The 23,350-nt window shown below is 51.4% G+C and overlaps 3 protein-coding genes across 4 annotated transcripts in view; 1 reads left to right on the top strand and 2 right to left on the bottom strand.

The window, feature by feature from the left end:
• Window positions 1-90: 90 nt before the first annotated feature.
• trpc1 (transient receptor potential cation channel, subfamily C, member 1) lies at window positions 91-8,667 on the bottom strand. Its single transcript, XM_029148068.3, has 13 exons — window positions 8,112-8,667; window positions 7,423-7,577; window positions 7,235-7,336; window positions 6,945-7,147; window positions 6,327-6,458; window positions 6,046-6,241; window positions 5,129-5,465; window positions 4,080-4,219; window positions 3,828-3,977; window positions 1,550-1,734; window positions 983-1,184; window positions 668-862; window positions 91-579 (listed from the first exon to the last, which is right to left on the bottom strand). Exons 1-13 carry the CDS (start codon window positions 8,275-8,277, stop codon window positions 352-354), a joined length of 2,391 nt encoding a protein of 796 aa, XP_029003901.1. The 5' UTR covers window positions 8,278-8,667; the 3' UTR covers window positions 91-351.
• A 1,829-nt stretch (window positions 8,668-10,496) lies between these two features.
• On the top strand, window positions 10,497-12,955 carry chst2b (carbohydrate (N-acetylglucosamine-6-O) sulfotransferase 2b). Its single transcript, XM_029148080.3, has one exon. It carries the CDS (start codon window positions 11,113-11,115, stop codon window positions 12,508-12,510), a length of 1,398 nt encoding a protein of 465 aa, XP_029003913.1. The 5' UTR covers window positions 10,497-11,112; the 3' UTR covers window positions 12,511-12,955.
• LOC114854033 (sodium/hydrogen exchanger 9-like) overlaps window positions 12,518-23,350 on the bottom strand; it is a 35,510-nt gene continuing 24,677 nt past the window's right edge. For both annotated transcript variants that reach the window (XM_029148074.3, XM_029148077.3), the window contains 4 exons: window positions 18,177-18,210; window positions 17,361-17,416; window positions 14,639-14,744; window positions 12,518-14,560 (listed from right to left, as the gene is read on the bottom strand). In XM_029148074.3, coding sequence (XP_029003907.1) covers window positions 14,390-14,560; window positions 14,639-14,744; window positions 17,361-17,416; window positions 18,177-18,210 — 367 coding nt within the window. In that variant the 3' untranslated portion in view covers window positions 12,518-14,389. The remainder of the gene's footprint in view (window positions 14,561-14,638; window positions 14,745-17,360; window positions 17,417-18,176; window positions 18,211-23,350) is intronic.

Raw genomic sequence — 23,350 nt, 5'->3', positions numbered from 1 at the left:
CTGGCGCAGCTGGATCATCAGCTGACTTCCTCTGATCTGTTTTAATGGGGCACCTTCACAATCAGCTAGTTCTTCCATTAAAACTCCAACTGGGTTTTTCCATAGATCTTTATTTGTCTTTCTGTTGAAAACGATGGCTTTCTTTATTTACAAAAGATGTAATAGCGGTATAATACTGAAGGGGCCTGAGTCTTGAGGCTTTGGTGAATATATATTTGTCTAGTTAGGTTCCAGGTTTAAAAGTTGCCTGTAGAGTGTTTGCACATGCTCGGGTCACACGGAATCCCAGATAAACAAGAAGCAAAGGTTTAGTCAAAGGTCGGCGAGGAGGGAGCTGCATCTAGTCTCTGTTTAACTCCTTGGGTAAAACATGGCGTATTTGGAGGTCCGGAAGCCCAGCAGGTCCCTCATCTCGTTGCGGAACTTGGACAGGTCTTGGCGCAGGTCGTTGAGGTTCTCCACCGTGGCCTGGTCCGTGCTCTGCATCTTTTGCCGCGTGGACGTCAGGTAGCGATGCACCAGGCAGCACATTATCTTCTGGTAGTTCTCGTCCCGCTTCTGCTTCAGGTTCTTCCACTCCTGGAACAAAGCCGGAGAATCCAGACGTGGCACCAAGCGATGTGTGCAGGACAAAGGCAAAGAAAGGCTCCAGATTGAGTTCTCCTACCTTGAGGCTGTTCTGGCGCTTCACCTTCCCCTTCGACGTGTGGGAGCAGATCCACTTCCTCATGCTGGTCACCAGGTAGCACACCGTCTTCGGGGAGGGGAGGATGTTGAGCGGTGGCGGAAGCGTGCACTTGTCATCGAAGTAGCTCAGCCACAGTTTGGCCCGTGCAAACTTCCACTCTTTGTCCTCGTGATTCTGCAGAGCAAACAGAAAACTGTGACCTTTCAGAATGAAATGCAGTCTGATTAAATCTGAACGCAGCTTGAACTCACGTTACCAGAACTGAAACACCAGCCAGACCTTGTTTACACTTACAGCAATTTGTCTGAAGCTCTTGTGGAGCATGGCCACCAGCAGCTTGGTCAGGACGATGACCACCACGATGTTGTAGGTGCCGATGATCATGGCCCCCACGAAGGAGCGCAGCTCCTCTGTGTAGCTGATGCGGGTGACGAAGAGGGCGACGTGGGCCAGAGAGAAGATGTACCAGAACAGGGCGTAGCAGGTCCCCATAAACCTGTGAAAGAGCACGACCTGGTTCTGTCATCATCATGATCATGATCATCATCATCATCATCATCATTGTCATCATCATCATCATCACCACCATCATCATCGTCATCATCATCATCGTCATCATCATTGTTATCATCATCATCATCAGCAGCATCATCATCATCATCATCACCACCATCATCATCATCATCACCACCATCATCATCGTCATCATCATCATTGTCATCATCATCAGCAGCAGCATCATCATCATCACCACCACCATCATCATCGTCATCGTCATCATCATCATCATCACCGTCATCATCATCAGCAGCATCATCATAATCATCATCATCATCGCTGATCAAACAGCTCAGCCCCTACGTGTGAAATGCGTCGTTGCTCTGCTGCTGGCAGAAGATGCCCTCGCAGTCCTTGGGCGGATGCTTGTCCTTGTCCCGCTGGTCCTTCCCGTAGAGCTGCGTGAGTCCGATGGTGAAGGAGAATAACACCAGCAGGAAGAGGCCCAGGAACTTTCCGAACTCCTGCAGCATCTGGCCCATGGAGATCTGGGGGGGACATTAATATTTACTGCACCTTTAATGCTCCATCCTGCAAAAGTTCTGACCACGGGGCCGGCTTTTTGCCCACGTGTCTTTGTTTTGCCAGCCAGTCCCAAGACAAGTGGAAAATGCTGAAAGGCGATGGACAAACATGGTGGAAAAGCTTGAAAACAAGCAACGCCTTCACTACTGGGAGCCCGGTATTTTTAACACTAAGTGGCTTATGTGTTTACTGGGACCCGGGGAACCAGCGCACACAGCATGACCGCACCGCCTGCACCTCAAGGTAAACGGAGCCTGGCGTGTTTGCACTGGGAGCCATGCAGCACTATTAGGCTGATTGGCCTCTTGTCATGTCTGAAGGGCTGCAGTGTATTCCTCCGACACTCGCTAATGAACTGGGGTTTGAGGATGTTCCCTGACAGGTAGTGAGTGTACACATGAAGCAGGAATGTACTGAGGTGGTTAGAATGTACGTACAGGTGGGATACTTAAAATATAGGAGCAAACAACCACTAAATGTGTGTTGCTCCATAATTAGTTCTGTTCATAAATGCGCTTCTCAGTAAATCTTCCTGTAGATATTGATCTTCCTGTCTTCTCTAAACGTGTGCCTCGTGGTGTGCAGCCAGTTACAGTGGAATAATCCCGACAGTGAGGTTAAGTCTGGGCCAACACTGGTCACAGTAGACGCACGCAGACAGACGCCTTCAGTCAGTCTTTCCGCCCTCAGCAGGGGGCAGGAACATGAGCCGGCCTCTCCTGGGTGGAAGGAACGGCCCCGGAGCCGCATCGCTGACTCAGCATGTGACTCGAGCGGCAGCTGAACCGCATCGCTCACCTGTCGGGAAAGCGTGGAAATCTGTGGGCGTTGGAGCGCCAGGGAGGGAGGCGGCGGGCGAGCCACGTGAGCGAGCGAGTGAGCGAGCGAGCAGCCACAGCTACTTCCACAGCTAATCACTTTTCCGCCCCGCTGGGCCAGACGGTGAGGTCACAGGCGAGAGGAGGGAGAAGGGGGAAAAAAGACAAGCGGGGTGCAGGGCGCTCTCGCCACAAACTGCTCCAGGAACAGGAAATTGGCCCTACAAGCAGTCTGCCTCCACTGCATAGCTAAAGGAAAAACGACAACCCACAGGCTGCCAGCACAAAGCCAGATCCTGGCCGGCTTCACTGCGCGCGGTGCCAGCTGGCTGGGGGACGCAGATCATCATGATGTAATAATATTGAAATCGGCCATGTTAAAGAAATGGGCCAGACTTTATTTGAATGCATTAAACTGGCAATAAATTCATGTTGGATAGAGATGGCAGCAGTGATGGCAGGTAGTCTGAGGGACTATAATGCTCATAATCAACCAAGCATTAAAGGAATTAAAAAGCTCGTTTAACACTCGCTCTAAGAGGAGTTAAATAAACCCACACAGGATGAAATAAGTTTCTTTTTCTGGTTTGATTTCCCTTCCAGCTACTTTGCAGATAAAAATCAATCTTGGATCCAGTGAAAAAGTCCAGTCAGCTCATTCTGCTTTATATAAGGAGGAGGAATCAGTTTAGTGTAAACTACAGGATCAATAACAGCAGTGTGTTGATGCTTATGGCAACTATACACCGCCGAGTGTTATAGTGTGCTCAGTATATTATGGGCATATTATTACAGCAGCTCGCTCAGTCAGTACACTCCGCTCGTGCCTAATGCTCATGATGATGGTTACGAACGTCTGAGCACAGCTGGTGAGATATTTAGTGTGGGTGTGTGTCCTTGAGTGTTCACACTTCACTGACAGAGAAACAGAGTGGGAGGTATTTGGGTTTGTGTGTGTGTGTGTGTGTGTGTGTGTGTGTGTGTGTGTGTGTGTGTGTGTGTGTGTGTGTGTGTGTGTGTGTGTGTGTGTGTGTGTGTGTGTGCGTGCGTGCGTGTGTGTGTGTGGAGGGAGACGGGGATGGATGGAGATGGAGAGAATAATAGAGAGGGGAGCAGTTTTATAATGGTTACATAAAAAGCGCTGCACACATACTCTATATGATCTGAACCCCTGTAGGGATCACGAGCAAATGTTATGACTACCCGTGTGGCTTCGGCGCGTGCCGCTGCTCTCCTACCTGCAGCGGCCCCAGGATGGAGCTGGTGGTGTACATGAAGAAGAGGCGCAGGTAGCTGAGGACGTTGGCGAAGGCGAACAGGCCCTCGGCCACCAGGATGGGGTGGAAGGCGTCCCACTTCCTCCTCTCCGTGTCCGCCATGTTCTTGAACTGCACACACGATGGGGAACACAGGGGCGCATGGGGCGGAGCGGGTCAGGTTACGCTTTGGATGGGAATTAGCGAAGCGATCTGTGAGTCTGGAGTGTGCACCTTGCTGTGGGCGACGATCTTGAGGGCGAATGTGGCCAAGTACAGCGAGTTCATCACGAAGCTCAGCTGGTTCCTCGACTCGTCCAGGAAGTCCTCCAGCCCGTCGTACCACAAGCGCTTCACGTCCGACCACACCATACCTACGAGAGCGGACACATTCACTATCCCCTCTCACCAGAGCCCACACGCTGCTGGAAAACAATTTGGTTGCTCATGAATTTAGCCGGAATTCACAGGGGGGTCTAGAGGAAACGGGGAGGAGGCGAGAGGTCGCCCAGTCAAATGCACCGTAACACATAACGCATGCACGTACAAGCGCAAACACTCCCACAGACGCAGCCTCTGATTTCCCAGTAATGTGAGGCATCTGGCTGAAGGGAACTGCAGGAAGGAGGGGACAGAGGGGAGAGAGGAGAAGACGGAGCAATGCGCAGCTGATGGAGTGGAGGCTGGTGAACTGTAATAACCCCCGCTGACGCTCACAGTGAAGGAGAGGAGAATAAACTCTGGGATCCTTTTATTAATTCTCGTCTTGGATGTTGTGGTGAAGCTGTCGAGGGCCTCGGGTGTAAAATCCACATCGAATCTTGCAGCGAAGCCGCTTTGGAATGAGGCTGCCCTGCAGAAAAATACTGCAATCAACCTACGGTTCCTCAGATTGATCTTCGATGAAGCTTTGTTTTTTCCCCAGAGGCCATAAGAAAATCCATGACACCAACGAGCTGACTCTCACCTGCTGATTACACCACAGCTATATTCATAACAATGAGTAACAGAGCTTTGCCTCTTCCTTCTCATACAACCTGTCAGGCTGAGTTACTGGGATGACTTATCAAACTGGAGCCGTGCTGATTGGTGTCTAGTAGAGACGGGACCGTGATGCTGCGACAAGACACATATCTCTGCTGAGACGGCAGAGCCATTAAAGCAATTGAACAATCATGCTAATGGTTTCTTGGCACAAGAGGAAGATGCTCACATGACGAAGGGTAAGCACACACAAGCAAGCCCCCCCCCCACAGGGGTGTATTCACAGGTTCGGCGCTGACCTATAATCCAGAGGATGAGCAGGTAGTCGATCATCTCCAGCGCGGGGCCCATGGTGTTCTTCTTGTCCTCGTTGTACACCAGCGAGTAGAGGTTGAGCAGCAGCAGGAAGGTGAAGTAGGACGCGCTGTGGATGATGAACTTCACGAAGGGCGTGTGGATGATCTGGCCCACGCGGGAGCGCGGCCCCAGCAGGTAGCACACGGACAGCAGCGGCCAGAGCATGGCCACGCTCAGCACCGTGGCGATCTTCAGGCACGTGTGCTTGCGGCGGTAGCTGGCCGTTTCGCCGAACCACACCGTGTTGAGGAACTGCTGACAGTTGGACTGGGCCACAAACTGGAGGCGGGGGCATAAACAGCGAATGACAGCGAATCTGTACATTGTGGCTTCAATCCAAGTTATTTCCAGGTGTGAATAGTTGCTACTCAACTGCTGAAGCTGTAAAAATGATTTGAATAATAGTTTGAGTATGTAATACTGTATATAGACCAGTCTATTAACTATAATAGCACTAATTTACTCTCTGTAATAAAACTTTAACCACAAACATAAACACGATAAGATCCTGGTCAATGCTGAGGAGTTACTCTGATACACGAGTCCCTTCTTTCACCGTGAGCCACCCCTGCTGTAAATCACCCACAGCTTCAAACGTCGTGCCTTCCACTGCTGTTGCCTGGAGGAAGCGCTTCATCCTGCCAAGCTCATATTTCCCAGTGACAGGCACACGGCGTGTGCAGCAGATGCTTAGGCCGACGTGAAGTGCGCTAATAACGCAATAATCGCATTATTATCCCGCTGCTGTGACTGTGCATCGGTTTGGATGAGTGAGCGATTTGAGAGGCATGGTTTTCTCAACCTCCCCGTAGCCCAGGTTGGATTTTCAGCTAATGATGCTGCAGACGGTGACGCTCACCTCCTTTTGGTTGTACTTGATGGCCAGCTTGAGCCGGCTGAGGTTCATGCGCTCCTCCAGCAGGCCCCTCTTGTCCACCTGGTCCTCGCTGGACGTGTGGTTGAGAATGACCTCGAGCTCCCGGGAGTTCCGCGCCTGAGCCAGCAGGTCCTTGGCGAACATCTTGCACTGCTTCGCCAGCTCCTCGTAGTCATTTCTGGAGACGGGGAAGTCAATCAGACGCCATGGGGCGACGTGCAGGATTATGACCGCGTGTTTTGCAAGCGTCAGTGCAAACGCACCTGAACTCCACCTCGACCAGACTGAGCTCCTTGAGGTCCGCGCTCAGCTCGAAGGCCCTGAGTATGGGGTCCTCCTCAGTCAGCATGATCAGAGAGGGGCTAGCAAGGCACCGGTAGATGTCCAGGCGGAACCTTTGTAAAAAAGAAACAGGGACGTCCGTGCGGCTGAAAAAACAGTCCTAGCGCTGGTTCATCTGTACCTCGTCTGAACTGTTGTTTATCAGCCAATGCAGCCTCGTTCGTTTAGTTTACTGTGTGGGAGGACACACTGGCGTGCAGAGAGAAGAAACACGCGAGCAATATCTCATCTGCAAGTCCAACGCGGTATCAGTCAGCAACAATCACTATTTATCGCTTCTCGTTTTTAGCGTGTTAGCGCTAAAAGCCTGTCTCCACGGCGATGAGGGACGCGGCCCTTCGCTGGCCTAATGTCCTGCTGTACTGTAAAACCTGCCGACAGCATTCCCACAAGGCCACAAGATAAACTCTGACGACTGATGATTTCAAAATGCATCAATTGACAATATCACATTAGAACAGAGTGCTGCGATATTACACCGGCAGACGAACAGACGCGTCCAGTCTGCCTCCGAGCGCGTGGCTGAGGCCGCGTCGCACCTGGAGTGTCGCAAGCTGTCCTTTTTGTTCTTGGCGTTGCAGAGCGTGCACTCGCAGCCGACGGCGTGAGGCCGGGGCAGGGAGATGTCCTGCTTCAGCAGCATGGTCAGGATCTCGTAGTTGTTCCTGTGGGCTGCCAGGATGACGGGAGCCACGTCCATGGTGGTGGAGTACTCCGGGTTCTGGATGCGCTGCATCAGTTTCTAGAGATAAACACGTGCATGAGTGCTGCGCAAACACGGGGGAATATGGAGAATATTACTATGTAATTAGGAAGAGAGGAGGCTGACGGCGATGGAGGGCTTAGAGGATCGCCTGGGCCTGTGGTTGAGGAGAATGTCCACAGCTCCCACCACCTCGGAGTCTATGGCCACCAGCAAGGCATCCGTGGCCTGCAGCAACAAACACGTCATCGTACAGGCAGCGAGAATGGCCGACACATCCAACCGCTCCCACGCTGGACCCCGATGACGCCTACCTGGCAGCCGTGCTCCAGGAGCAGCTGCAGGATGTCCAGGTTCTCGTTCTCGATGGAGATGGTGACGGCGTCGCGGCCCAGCACGTCCACGCAGTTGACGTTGAGCTCCCCGTGGCGGTTCTCCTCCAGCAGCTTCTTCACCATGTAGTAGTCCCCTGGCAGAGCAAAGCAAAGCAGCGCCGGGTGATGAGCGCGCCGCACGAAAGCCGGGCCTATAAAAGCAGTGCTGCACAAGCGTGAAGCTCCACGCGGACGCGCTGCAGCGCAGCGGGCTCGGCTCCAGGTGTCCGCCCGGCTTCACTGGGGCATAACAATAACATCTCCCTCAAAGGATCCTCTGTGCTGCACTGATATATTTGCTTTATATGGTCACAGTGAAAGGTGTCGGCCTGCGCCTCAGTCTGTGCAACGTCCTCAGCTTATCAATGAGCCGTCCCCCTCCCACCTGCCTGTGGGAGAATGCACGTCCTGCTGCTGCTTAGTCTCTCTGGGTTTGTTTGCATTGACCTACTTACAGTAACAGGGGGGTTGGACGCTATTAGGATAACAGACGCTGTTTTCACAGTGGGGAAGGCGCAGGCTCCGTGTGCTCGGAGCACTTTTACCTACTGTGGAGCTGGCTTCCGGTCTCCCGTTCCAGGATCCCGAGCCGTCAGATTGCGCACCGAACTACCAATCGAGACACCAACCTTTCTCGCACGCCAGCAGGAAGAGCTTCTCGTCCAGCGTCGTCTCCTCCTTCACCTCCCGCACGTCTTTCAAGGCCAGAAATTTGTCCGGAGAGGACGCGTCCGTGCCCTGGTACAGCGCTGCCATTACGACGGAGAGCGAGTACGGCCAAACACTGATGTGCATCCCACTAGGAAGCGGCGACCATCACAAAGGGAAGCTCGTCATATGGATGACATGAGAAGGCTCCGCTGCGTGTCTGTCGCACGAGTTGAAGTCGTCGTCATGAGATTCAACCGAGGGTTGTTATCGCATCTCTGCTCCGCTTTGATCTGGCTGTAAAATGTCCCTCCCCAGCGTTTAGTCGGACCCAACGGCTTCAGAACTTCGGCTCAGCGTAAATCAGCAGCGACGGCAGTTTGACAGAGCAGCGATCATTCCCCTCGGCGTGTTTACACGCACCATCCTCTCGCATCGTAGACTCCTGGGGATTTTTCTGGTCCTGATGCTGCTGCCGAGGCTACTGCGCATGCCTCGTCCTCCACCTGCTGGTTCATATCGCGGGCGCAGCGTCGCTTCATGGTTACGTAACCAGAAACGAGGCTATACAGAGCAGCTGCATTGTGCGTGTGTGTGTTTATATGCGAAGCTACAGTGCGTCATTACACAAACACACACACACACACACACACACACACACACACACACACACACACACACACACACACACACACACACACACATATATATAGGATGTACACGTTTGGTTGTGTGCTAACATCTGCTACTGCTTCTATTTGTGATCGTTTAGATATATGTTTTATATGTACAGCAAATGGTTTGATATAAGCTAAAATATATTGATATGACACAAACAACCTACATTTACATGTAGGTTTACGTGTGCTTTTATTACTGAGACATGTGTATCACGAGGAAAGGTGCACTAAACTGGTAAAGTCTTGAAGTCTGAACATAATATCTAAAATAAAGTGTGTGGTTGGATTCCCACTTAGGACTTTAAGTGGCTTTAAGAGCTTAAAGTGGTAAGAATCAACCCCAATATGGTGCATGTGAAGTCATATTGGTCCAGACTAATTAACATTAATGAAGGAGCAGTTCAGCTTTATGAGCACTTCAATAATAAAAGTCTCCCTGTCCACTGCATTTCTGAAGAATTACATTGCAAGTGAAAGGAAACGTTCCTCAGCTGCATTTTATTATCCAACAATACAACATCACACAATGGGCCTCGCTTAATCAGACAGCACACGGAAGACGAAGATGCACGGACTGCTCTTACCAAAATTACACAGTAGCAGATCATCATTTCCGCCTTCACGGGGAACATCGCTCCTCCTATGCTTATATAAAAATAATGTAAATGAGAAAAAAAACATGAAATGTCTCTCTTTGTTGTGGCTGAAACACTGGCTCCAGCAGAGGGCGCTACACACAAAGGCTTTGAACAACAACCATGCGCATTGGGTGAGTAAGTCCCTACAAAATGAGCATCTATGGGTTAGAAACACCAGCACTAACTTGCCTGCGCGAGTTAGGGAGCATGACAGTAATTATACACCGTCTAATGCAATCATACTACAGATAAGAATCTGGACGCCTTACGTGATCTGTACTAGATGTTATAATTAGACAAAGGGGGGTTTGTGGGTAGAGGATATATAAAAATCATGACCACAAGCTGCCAGTAGTATTATTAAAAATGATTAAGCATCGCCGTGAAGACGTCTGCTATTACGGGTCAAAGAGCCCACCTCCCTTCCTTCTATCTTTTGTGCTCGTCAGCTGAGCGGAGCTCTGATCCCGAAGTGGCGAGCCTCTTAGGAAAGATGATTTTCAATCTGCGGAGCATGCGGTCTCTGCACGACGTGTCAGTTCCTGGGGAACAGCTGTCAAATGTCACATTTCACCTGGTTCCACTTGACAGTGAATGTCCGTGATTGTCGATGATTGATATGAACATATCCAATGACAAAGCACTGGCATGTTGTAACAGACCTGCCGTGATACTTCATATTGTTCCTGTTACCGCACGTCGACAGTGCGGGTGAGTTTAAAACGAACGTCATACAAAGTGTCAGGAAAGAAAAACATATAAATATTAGGAGAAGCAATTTGAAAACAGCTTGGCCTGAACCAAGGGTGGGTGAGCGCCCCCCAAAAAAAACAACCACCCAATCCTCTTAAGCAGTTGCACCCCGTGTAGCGTGCAGCTGCGTGTCTTAAAGCAAAGGGTGGAGCGTGTCGACAGCGAGGCAGGCCTCTCATGGACATGGCAGCATTGTTTCCCACTCTCTTACATTGTGGCGATATGCGCTTGTTAGGAGCGAGGCTAGCGAGCAAGACGGACGCGCGGCGCCTCCAATGGCGCAGCGCGCCGACGCACGTCGCCGCGGCGCGGACCAATCGGGCGCCTCTGTGGGCGGGTCTCGCGTCATGTATGTGATTGAATCGGTCCGGGTTGTATTAGTTGGACGGGCAGAGGAGCAGGACGAACGGTAACGTCTTTTAACTTGACACACTGACTGTGGCTGCAGCGCGTGACCCGCTCCGGCGCCACCCGTGCCGGGTCCTTCGACCCGCAGCCGCCTGCGCCTCGTCGTGACGACCCTATCGGCTGCGATGCTCGAGTCTCGCGCGGCAGCCTCCACACGGATTCATGAGACGTTGACTGCGCAGGGATGCCTCCGCTGAACATGGAAAAACAGGGCGTCTGTTACATGGATGGAGGCTCCTTCCTTTCCGCTCGCAGCACAGGCCACCCACGGGCACAGCGCAGCGCACTGGATGCACAACTTCGAGCCCGCTCGCGTGCGTCGTTTCCATGAAGAGCGTTGCGCAGTGCAGTGAAAACGGGACGTCGCGTTGTGGCTCTCGGGTTGTTGATAAATACATCAGCTCGTCAGCTGATACCGCGCCGGGCATCAGCTCCCGCTATATGGTACGTACACCCCACGCAGCGGCTTGTGGCACTGTCAGCGTACGGGGCTGAGGGCACAGATGAGAGGCAAACAGTATCACCACCCGCTGAAGTTAATAGCGCCCTGGGAGAAGGATGGTGGCTTCGGGAGGAAGCTCAAAACCTACAGGAATCATACCAAGATAATAGCACAGCCTGGGATCGTGATGAAAGTCCTTCGCCGGAAGAGGATCGTGTTGATTATGGCCTATTTCCTACTGCTGGTCCTCACTATGCTGAACCTGGCTAATTACAAATGGACCAAAGAGCCACAGCAGTGCAACCACCAGATGAGGAGCAATAGTTATCAGAGCAGATCTGACATCCGCTTCCTGTACCGGCCGTCGCTGGCCAAAAAGCGGCAGCTCATCTACGTCCTGACCACCTGGAGGTCAGGCTCCTCCTTCTTCGGGGAGCTGTTCAACCAGAACCCGGACGTGTTCTTCTTGTATGAGCCCATGTGGCACATCTGGCAGAAACTGTACCCAGGTGACGCTGTCTCCTTGCAAGGCGCAGCCAGGGACATGCTGAGCTCCTTGTACCGCTGCGACCTGTCCGTTTTTCAACTCTACAACAGCCCCGGTGGCAAGAATTTTACCTCTCTGGGCCTGTTTGGGGCCACTCTGAACAAGGTGGTGTGCTCTTATCCCCTGTGCTCAGCCTACAGGAAGGAAGTGGTGGGGATGGTAGATGACAAGGTGTGTAAAAAGTGCCCCCCTCAAAGCCTTAGACTATTAGAGGAGGAGTGCCTCAAATATAACACTATCGTCATTAAGGGGGTGCGCGTTTTGGACGTTAATGTGCTGGCCCCCCTCATGGAGGACCCCTCCTTGGATTTAAAGGTGATACACTTGGTCAGAGACCCCCGGGCAGTGGCCAACTCCAGGATTAAATCCAGACACGGCCTCATACGGGAGAATTTACAGGTAGTTCGCAGCAGGGACCCTAAACTTCGGCGGATACCGTTCGTGGACCCCGGACACAAGGCCAACAAGAAGGACGGGTCCGACTACCACTCCATAGGAGCCATGGAGGTGATCTGTGACCGCACCTCCAGGACTTTGAGGACCGCCTTAAACCCGCCCAGCTGGCTGAAGGGCAAGTACATGGCCGTGCGCTACGAGGACCTGGTGGAGAACCCGGTGAGGACCCTGAGGAGCGCGTACCGCTTCGCCAACCTCACCACCAACCACGACATCGAGTCGTTTGCACTAAACATGACCAGCGGCTCCAGCTCGTCGTCCAAGCCGTTCATCGTCTCGTCCAGGAACGCCACGCAGGCGGCGAGCGCGTGGAGGACGGTCCTCAGCATCCAGCAGATCAAGCAGGTGGAGGACTACTGTCACCATTCCATGTCTGTTCTAGGGTATGAGAGGGTGAGAACAGCAGGGGAGGCCAAGGACCTGAGCAAATCACTACTGACACACTCCAAACTGTGAAAGCATCCACGCCACCAAAGACCTTTTTAATTTAATGTTCATTTTGCATCGGGTTTCGTTGTACTGTGGAATCAGAGCTTTACTTTATATCATTGTTTGAGTGACTCCACTGGCAACGTTCGGAATGTATCTCGTTTCTCCTGCTGAATTGAAGGGACAGCTCCTGTGACACTGGATTACTGGAGGTGTTTGACAATGCGAGGCCTATGAATGACACAAATCGTGAATCTGCAACTATCAAAAAAAAAAAGCCCAACAACAACAACTATTGTACAATTCATGTATCTTGTTATGACACTTCAAAGTGGATGTTTTGAGGTTATTTTTGAATGTTCAAAATCTTACAAAAATCTGTTTTTTCAGTCTCCATTGCTGTCTGTAACAGTGAAAATAGTGGATGAAAGATCAACAAAAAAGCAACTGATTAAAAAAAAACAAGATCAGCGCTGATGTTTGTTTGTAATCTGGTTGAAGTCAAGAGACAATCAATAAATCCATGGTCAGGAATGTGATGAGGCTGAGTCTAAAGTAGAAGAAAGAGGAATGTTTTGATTTTTTTGTGGCGTTTTCGTGGTGTGGGGGCTCGAACGTCAGTTAGTGTGAGCAGGTTGCACATTTACAGTATAAAAAACAAAGTGGTATTTGTAGCAGTAAGTTTAATTCTTCAAAATGAGGCCTTGTTTGAAGTTAATGTGTCTGATGTGAAGTCTTTGGATTCTGAGCAGCACAGACTGATGCAGTCCACTGTGTTGTGTTGTGTTGCCTTGTGTTGCGTTGTGGTCAGCTGATTGTCCCACTCTGCACCGTCATTAACGAGGCCGCTCTGTGAATCGGTGACATTTCACCGCGTCGGCCTGTTGCTGCCGTTCACCAGGAGCAAAGGCAGAATTTATACAGGAGCAGATGATTCACGGGAGCTGAAACAGAGGAGCTGAAACAGAGGAGCTGAAACAGAGGAGCGTCCGAGCAGGCGCCCGTGCATGCAACGCAAAGCTCTCGCTTCAAGGACAGCGGCTTTAATAAGAGCGGAGAAACAGTCAGCGTTTTCACACAGTCCAACCTTCGCCGCCTGTTTTCTGTGCAGCACACAGCGTGCCGCACTCGAGGGGCCGGAGATTTATGATGATGTACTCAGAAAGCAGCAAAGTGCAATCTATAATTAAAGAAGTCAGAAGAAACCCCAAGTTAATAGTCTCTTTCTCAAACGCTGTTAATATACTTAAGCACTTGGAAGCATTCTGGCGCGGCGCGGAGCGATAAGCAAGACGTGGAGGAGGGGGTAACAAATTCAGGGGAATACATTTGAATCGGTTAAAAGGATTGTAGCAGAGAACTGGGCAATAAAAGTTTAATAGCGAAGTTGGCACAAAGCGTCGTTTGGGCTGATTAAGGGGACGGCTGCGGCGGATGCTCATGAGCAATCCTCCCTCCAGCTCCAAGAGGAAAGGTTGCGTAAGCGGGTGTTGCAGAGAGGCCGCCCGCCTAATTAACGCGTGACTAAGCGCCGCACGGCCGCACCACGACTGTTGCTTCCTGCGTCGAAGGCCGCTCCGCCGTGCCCAAACGCTCCTCCGTGAGCGGCTGAGTTCCTTGAAAGTGCAGCGAAAATAGCATCAGAGGAGCATCGGCGGAGCGAGCAAGGGGCAGCTCTCTCTCTCTCTCTCTCTCTCTCTCTCTCTCTCCCCCCTCCTGAGTGTGTCTCTGCTTGCGTGTCAACACAAAGGGGAGGCGTGACCTCCTGGGAGCCATTGTAACAACGAGTCGTGGCCGCCTCCTCTCGCACGCCCTGGTCACCGACCTCCTCCGCCGTGGGAGGCGGCGCCTCGGCCTTTGAGCAGCGGGGGCCGATAAGCTGGGGTCAGGGGTGACTCCGGGAGCCTCAGGCTTCCCTGGCGAGCGCTGGAGCCGAGCCAAGGCCCAGGTCCCCCTCCACCAGGTCCTCCTGGCGCTCCGATCCATCATCGCCGCTAACGGACAGGAGCTCGCCTCCTGTTTCCTCCGGGCCGAAGGTGGACTCCTCCGGCTCCGCGTCGCACAGCTGCTCCTCGTCCTGAAACCCAAATGTGACCACTTTTTCCAGTCGGTTCCATCAAACTGGACAGTAAGCACTGACACAGACGGGCCCCACCTCCTGCGCCGGGGCGGCGCCCAAGAGCCTGGCGAGCGCGCCGCAGCACCGCGGCAGCGAGTCGGCGAGCGGGGGTCCGCGGCGCGTCAGCGCCGGCGTCACGTATCTGAGGCCCCGTTAAGGAGCAACGGCGAGAGAGACCTTAACAGTGAAACAACATCAGAGCGCTTCTTTTGTTCCAATAGCAGAAGTTCAGACGCTGTTTACCACACGCCCTTACGTAAGAGTCTCTGACCAGACTTCCAGTTCCATATTTTTCACAACGCAAACAGGAGATAAGAACGCACGAGCAGGAGCAGTGACCGGCGCACGGGCTTTTTCTGGGGTTCAGGCCTCACTCCGCTAAAAGGACGGGCGTCAGCGCTGCTCCACGAGGATGAAACAGCCCTGACGCTCGTCCTCTCGGCTCCTGCTGATGCTCCTTGGCTATTTTTGCTCAGCTGCGTAGCTGCGTGTAGTAATAAAACCCGTGGCACAACAAAAGCGCCCACGGGGGAAGCGGCGGCGCAGACGGAGGCTCGTTCGGCCTTAATAAAAGCTCTGAACTGGGTCAGGCCCACATTTGAAGCCGGGCCGGGTCAGAGCGGGGCTATAACAGCGTCGGCGGGGTTTCACGCGGCTGTGGAGGTGTCGAAGACCCCCAGATGTTACGGTTCAACCCGCCAGAGGTGTCGCAGGCGCAAATCAACAAACACTCATGCTTGTGGGTGGTCACTTGTTATTCACAAAGGCCCCCGACTGCCTCCAGCGCCTCTCCAGCCTGCAATACTTTCCCTGGCACCGTCCGTGTGAATGACGCCGCCGTAAAAACACTGGCCGTGTGCAGGTGCTCATACGTGGCTCCGCTCGCACCTCGCAGCGATCACCCGGGGACGGACGCAACCTTTTCACCACAAAGCCTCTAATGAACGAGGCGGGAGCCGGCAGTCGCACGCGAGCACAGGCCTCTGGCACAAGACGGAGAGGAACGATCCAGTGTGGTAACTGGCACCGGCTGGTGCATTGTGATGCTGGTGTCGGTAACGTAAGAGGTGGGAGTTATGGGGACGGGGGGGGGGAGGATGGGAGGCGGGGGAGGCAGAGAAGGGGGAGCTAACGACTTCCTCGGGACCTGGAGAACGAGTCGTCTTCTTGTCGACACCGTGTCGACCTGTTCCGTGCTGTGTGTGTGTGTGTGTGTGTGTGTGTGTGTGTGTGTGTGTGTCCTGTATATGCTCCCTCCTTCATTTACTCTACTTCTACAGAATCGTTTAGACAGTTTAGACAATAGGTGCAAACATTAACCTTTAAGTAATGGATTTTCAGTGTCAGAGAAGTTGCACAAAAACCCACTCTGACTTCCTGAAGTTCGCTCAGGTCCGGAAGACCAGCTCCTACTGATAAAGTGCCACAAACCCACATCCTGATTTTCAAACATGCCACTTGTTGAGTATCCGTCCCTGTGGGCAGAACCGGGCTGATGCTGTGACCCCTGCTTCCACTCTGCATGAAAACCAATCAATCCACCAGAACCCTGTAGTGTCTGATCCAGAGAGGCTCCTGGAAGCCAGAACCATCTAACCCACTACACCACCCACATATAGTGACACATCACAGTAAAAATACGGCATAATTACTACTCCTATACACTATGTCTCCCACACAACACAAAATGTCGAGCACTACATGTTTACACTTGGTAAGGTTTATTGTTTGTGCCTTCCTATTGTGTTTGTAGGACATAAATACAGTAAAACACAGAGTCATGCCGGGACACACCCTGTTTCATGAAACACACATCTAAGGATCCTTAAATATGAGCTGCATCTGGGATGACTCAGCACAGAAATACGAGCTACTCATTCTGAGGAAAGTACCAAAACCGGCTTTCGTGTCCGTCAGAATCAGCATTCTTCACTAACGGCTTACATAAGAATCCACCATCATTCTGATCATTCAAAAGCAACGCATGAAACGCCAAACGGGACATTTTTCCAGGCTGGATGTAAGACTGAGGCCTGGCTCAGCGTCTCACTCATCTAACACCTTCCTGTGAAAAGCGTGCGAGGAGGCGCTCCGGCAGCAGGAACGCGGAGACTTGTGAGGACGCGGTGAACAATGAGGAGGCGCGTAGCTCAGAGAAGCCTCTCAGATTATTACAGCAAACGATGACTCGCGCACACTCTCTACCATCATTGCTTTCTGTTTCCTGCGCTCCGGTCACCTGACCGCTCCCTCCTCCATATATCATATTCATCGTCCTGTCACCTGATCTGCCCCTTTACTCACCTTCACCCGAGCGTCTCTAAACAACAGAGCCACAACACCAACAAACCCTTCACAGCTCATACATGAAGGGGAGACTCCACAACATGCAACCGTGTGGTCTCTCCTGAACACTGGACCAGTTCATGAGGCTGTTGAGTCGTTAGAATTGGATTAGCTTAATGCAGTTCACTGCAGACATGACTGTTTTCCTACAGACTAATGATTTAACTTCATTCTCTGCTTACAGGAATCCACTTCATCCAGGACGTAATAGCACACAAATCAAAGTTAAAGTCTAATATTTCAGGAAATCTACGCATATACATCAGATGCTGCTGGTGTGGGTCAGACTCTCCTGCTCCACCGTGGGCCCTTCAGTACCCGTTACGCATCGTGCTCTTCTCCTATTACTGCGTATTTGTATTTTCCCTCGTACTCATTAATGCGTTAACCATTGTGAGTTGTGAAAGGATACTTGTAGTCCAGCCTGTGCCACAGGCCCGGGGTCGTGTCCGGCCTCCCGGCAGCAGCCTGTGGAACATGAGAGAGCCAGTGTTTCTCAGTGACACACAAAGACCCTGTGGAGTGCTGCTCTAGACGGTCTGATCACAAGCCCCCCCCCCAGCTTCAGATGGCCGCGGACCTCATCTAGACAACGTTACATTTATCTATTTCCATAAGAAAGAGAGTTGGAGCCCAGTTTCATACCTCCACTATAGCTATACAGTAGCTATTCTGTCTGCACCACTGGCATCGAGGAGGAGGACGGAGGAGCTCAGACCTTCTCCTGTTCTCACTGAAGTGAGAGGAGGGGGCAGCTGCAGGTAAAGCAGCGGTGGTGGGTGTGTGCAGCCCAATAACACTGAACTACTGATTGCAGCCGTTTGTTCTAAGGGGAACATTAAATGTTTCTGGGCATAAACATCCCATAATACTAACTCTCAATATGTTAAATGTGATTAATGAGCAACACCTTATACAACAAAGTCAGCAAAGCAGACGCAGTGACAGTAAATAATGGCCCAGTTTATTAATAAATTAAGATGATTTTTTAATTATTTGGGAACATGATGAATTATTGAGCCAGCATCACTTATTTAAAATCCAATTAGGCTGTTCCACAAATGACTTTTACATTAAGATGAACTAGAAATGGTTTTGTATTTATTTCTCAGGAGGGGAGCTGACACTGCACAAAGTTAAGACTTTGGTAAAATATATTTCACGGCCTGAAAGGAGAAAAGCAGCCAGAATAAACAGATCACATAAAGCAACAATATGATGTTTTTACCTCATCAGGACGCTCGTCGTCATGTTCCCCCGCTCTGCAGAGAGAATGAAAGAGGAAGCTCTGATTCAATACAACAACATCACAGCCAGAGAAATAAACACCATTGTTTTTGTGCGGTTTAGAACCAGAAAGTGCGTCAGGTCTGAACACACTGACCTTTCATCTAAGACCAGTTCATGTTCACCACACTACAACAATCACAGGAAGCACAGTCACCCTCGGCTACAGTGCACACGCCCGCGTTGTGCGTGGCTCAGGTTTTTGCCGAGCCCTGGACAGAAGTGCTGATCGCTGCTTACGCTGCCTGAGGCCAGAGGAGTGAGTCAGCAGCGGCCGGCAGGCGCTCCAAGGGCTGCTCCATCACCTGCACTGCGCACTCACAAGGCGACAAGCACACGCCGTCCAACAGATCCACCGATCGGTCCGTGGACACGAGTCAGCCTCTGCTTCGTCCTCCTCCCGTCGGTGCGTCACACGTTTCAGTGTAGACGTTGTTTCTATTTCTGCCGTTTAATCTCTACAAAAACACGGTGAACCTGCTGAGTAATTAGATCTGACCTTGGTTTTATTCCAGCAAACGATCCAACAGAGTCATTTCCCTCAGTTTGCTTCTGCTGATTCCTGCACCCAGATTCTATGTCTGGCTTTTTTTGGCTTTCAGCACCAACCACCATTGTCTCTTCTTCACTATTTTAAGCTTTCTTTGCATCTTCCTATTTAATGCCATTGTCTCTCTCCACTTCTCCTCTTTGTTATCTCTTTAACATGAATGCTACGCTTTTAGGATCCCTCTTCCTCTGTTTCTCACCTCCTCCTACCATCTCCAAGCCTCGGTCTTTGTTATCTGCCCACCATCCACCGCGCATCTATTTTTCTTGTCAGAACACGAGAAAGGTTGAAACTGTGCACAGGAATAGGCGGAGCGGAGACATTGGAGATCTGTCTTTATCATCTGTAGTTATTCTGACTCTCCTTGTAGAAAAAAAAAAACCTTGCAAGGGATGCAGGATGTGACAGGCACAGCACAGTACATGACACTTTGCCACCAGGTGGTGGGTTACGCGGCAACAGCGAGTCACCGAGTCGCAGTGACTGAAAGAGGAAAGGGTGGATAAGATCAAGAAAAAAAAAAAAGATGACGGTGGAGAAAAGTACGAGGCGGAATTTCGTGAGTGTAATGAAAGATGGTGTGTTGTACCGCGAGTGACAGAATGAGTTAGTACCGCTGCTGAACGACGACGAGAGAGAGATGGTTCGTGGGTGAGTGAAATATCGACTGGGAGACGAGACGAGACAGAGAAGTTCTGATGCGACAGAGCAACGAAGTGATAACAAGTGTGTGTGTGTGTGTGTGTGTGTGTGTGTGTGTGTGTGTGTGTGTGTGTGTAGCAACAGCTGTCCACCAGCTCTCGCGTTCCCACGAGCTCTTTTAAACCGTGCGTCGTTAAGCGTCCTCGTCAACGCTCTGACGTTCAATGAAAACAAATGCCGTCCGAACTGATCCAACCAGCCGTGAGCACAAGTGCACGCGTGGTGAAAGCGGAGGAGCGGAGTGAACTTTGCATACATTTGTATTGAGCACAGGAAATGGGAGTTTAGACGAGAGGCGAGTCACAGATTCTTCAGAATCCTCGCTCGGCCCAGTTCCTGTAGATCCTCGCTGCGTTGGAGTTCCCCCCTCTGTGATTAAATCACACCTAAAAAACTCCACCATCGCTCACCGTCAGCGACTCCGTTCATGTCTCCATACAATCCCGACTTTCTCCCGAGCACCGCTGAGGCTCAAGTATGTCTGAGCGCATTCCAGGATGCCACACACTTCACACTGACTCAGTCTCTCTCTGGAAGCTGGCTCGTAGCAGGAAAACGCTGTGGGCTTGAATTTGTAGGAAGCCTGTTTTTATTACTGCAGCACAGACGTCCACGTGTTTCTACCAGACATGTACCTGCATCTCCCCAGCGAAGCAGGAGGCTCATCAAACACCCCACGATGTCACTTATTATACACCGTCTTACCTGGGAGGACGACTACAGGTAGTAGTTAACGGTGTTTACATGCAGGAGAGACGTTTCCTCAGGAGGAGGAACTCTGTGATTAGCAGCACTGGTTAATAAACATGCGGATGAGTTTCTCCTTGAGCTGGAGCAGCAGACACTTAACAGGCAGCGCAAATGAAGTTAGAGCCGCCCTCCCCACTGCTCCGCTCCCTCTGCGCCTCCTCCTTGTGTTGCTCTGACGGTGGGGATGAGAGGGGGGGAAAGGGGGGAGGGGCACAAAGCGATGGAGAGGAGGAGGGAAGGAGTCTCACGGGGGCTGTGTTTACTCTGTCATTTGAGTTTGGACGAGAGGAAAGCTGGAAGTCATGCGCTCAGTTCTCTAGTTGAACAGACTAGACACAAAACACACAAAGGAAAGACAATTCAACTGGTGTAATTGTGACAGATCGCAGGCAGATATTGCAGCACAGCCCCGTAAAAGGTGACTCCACAGGTTGATAGTGAGAGCATCTTACCGTTCGAGTGAGCAGAATTAAAAAAAACTCCTTTTTAAAAAGCACCATTTGTAGTAACAAATAATGTGCTTTGTTCGCGCTGCTGCTGTGCAGCGTGTCTGACCACAGGCACTTGATTCAGGAACTTGTGTTAAAAACTGAGAATGTAAAGAATGTCTGAGAACGCGCTCTGGAATGGCTCACGCACAAACGAAACAAACAGGCTGCAGACGTCAACATCCACAGAGTGACTCACACACTGGCTGCGAGATCAGCATCAGAAAACACTCAGGGCTCCAACATCAAAGTAGAAACAGACATTTAGCCCCAACCAAAGCTGGTGCTGCAGATGTCATGAGAACGTGCACACACACACACACACACACACACACACACACACACACACACACACACACACACACACACACACACACACACACACACACACACAGCTGTGCCGTGTGACGAGACGAGCTCTCAGCTTCCACTACATGTTCCACAAACTGATTAGCGCCGGCAGTGAGAACCCTTAAGTCTTCATGCATGAGTTGCCTTCAGCTGCACATGTGATAGAGATACAACTTTGCAGCGAGTGAGGAGCTTAAACAAAGAGGAAAACAGCAGAAGCCTCCTTCCTTCTCACTGCAGCGTCGCCAACAATCCGTCCATGGCCCCAGCTCTGACTGCAGTATTTGGGTCAGTCTACTGGAGCCCAGAGTGAGAACCCCACTCACTCTGCAGCTTCAGCCTCAATTCCCCATCACTAAAAATAAAGAAGGCAGAGCAGCGTACGAGTGCATGTGAATGATCAGCACCGTGTGCACTGGGCGTCCAAACCTTAACGTGCTCTCAGACAAAACGCTCCGGAGTGTTTCTGCCGTATCGCACGCGATGAACAATCACCCACTCAGCAGATGTCCACGCATCGCGTTCCGTTGCTCAAACCGATGCTCGGGAGCAACTCTGCAAATGTTAACGCCGGTTGGGAAAATAGCAGCGTGAAAAACATACTGATGCAACGTCATGCAAAGCGGACGGGCTGGAGACGTAAACGCTCCCTTATGTTAATGCATGCGGACAGATATGAGCATCTAACGCCGTAGAAAAGTCATTATCAGCCTTTGTGATAAGCTACGCTAATCAGCTGCCAGCTGTGGATTCACATTTAATGGGCATACATGCATATGAGAGTGATGGAAATATGCTCACCAGGCTCTCAGCTTGTATTATTTACACACACACACACACACACACACACACACACACACACACACACACACACACACACACACACACACACACACACAGATTTAGCTGCTGGATAAAAACATCGCTGTACTATGGAAGCTGACACCAATCTGTGCTTCTGACGGTGTCGCTTTAACAGGAAGGGAGTCTTTGAGCATTTCAGCCAGCTGGATCCCTGCGGAGCCACAGACAGTTGGGAGCGAAGGAGGCCGCGGGAGCCAAAGATATTATTATCACACAGAATTCATTTTCCTTCCCACAACATTCACCTGCATGGCTCAGCATGACACAGGCAAAGGTGCTAAATATAGTGCGGTGGAGTTCACAGGATGGCGGGCTGAGACACAGAAAGCCTTGAAATGGCGTTTTGCACATATACATGATACAGCTGGCGCCTTATTCTTCATTAATAAAGCAAGTATTAAAGTATATGACGTCATAGGTGTTTAAATGATTCCAATGCTCAGCTGTTTTCAAATCTCTGGATGCAAAGTCTTTGCTGAAGTGCTCTACAACCCCCAAGCTGTTTAATGACTGTTAATGACCGGCAGAGCATTTGACTGAAAACACAACAAGAGCCTGATGCATTACTGCTGCTGGTGTGTGCACGCGCCACGCCGACGGATGCATCACAATAAAAAGGGCTGCGGTCAGCGAAAGCCAATTAAAACCCAGCTTTTAATAAGCCAACTCGTCTGATGACACTCGCCTCCGAGTGGATTTACGCTGCAGGTCTCATTTTGGAGCTCTCGCTCTTCCTCCCTCTTGTTTCTCCTCAAGGACACAATGAAACGTCTCGTTTTGCTTCGGTCGTCGTGTTCGGGCCGGGGACGGGGGGCTGGTTTCAGCTGGCACCAGCTGAATTCACCACGCGAGGCCTCAACATGATGACGCGGCGGTAATAACGGCTTTGTGGACGCGGCACTCTGCTAATGAAGCCGACTGCAGGGATCTCCCCCGTTTAAAAGGAGGAACGGACGCGGGCCAGTAAGCGGCGGTCTAGTTAAACCTGGGGGGGGGGGGGGCGGTGGTGAGGCGCGTCCGGCCCTGCAGCCAGGACCATTACTTGAATATGTCTGACCAGTCAGACGGAGTGTCAAAACAGCGCTCCAGGCTCGGAGCGGGTGAGCCGTGACCACGGGAGCTGCACGGACGCGGAGCCGGACCCCCCGTCCGCTCACTCATCCCCCCACTCACATTCTACATCTACAGCGCTGCTGTTGCTGCTGCTCAGGGCGAGATTGTTCTCCATATGTAGGTGCTGATGAAATTTTTGAGGGCGAGCGGTGAATTATTTAAGAGGGAGAATTATGAGAGCAGCTTCTTGGCGCGTCGTTAGCGGGCCTGAATCGATACGAGACCCCCCCCCCCCCCCACACACACACACACACACACACACACACAGACTCCCCACCCCCGCCCCGGCCCACCTCC

This window comes from Betta splendens, chromosome 4 (assembly GCF_900634795.4).
Source record: "Betta splendens chromosome 4, fBetSpl5.4, whole genome shotgun sequence".
NCBI classification, from domain to species: domain Eukaryota; kingdom Metazoa; phylum Chordata; class Actinopteri; order Anabantiformes; family Osphronemidae; genus Betta; species Betta splendens.
Note: the sequence above shows the minus strand (reverse complement) of the source record. Positions and strands in the feature narration are given on the sequence as shown.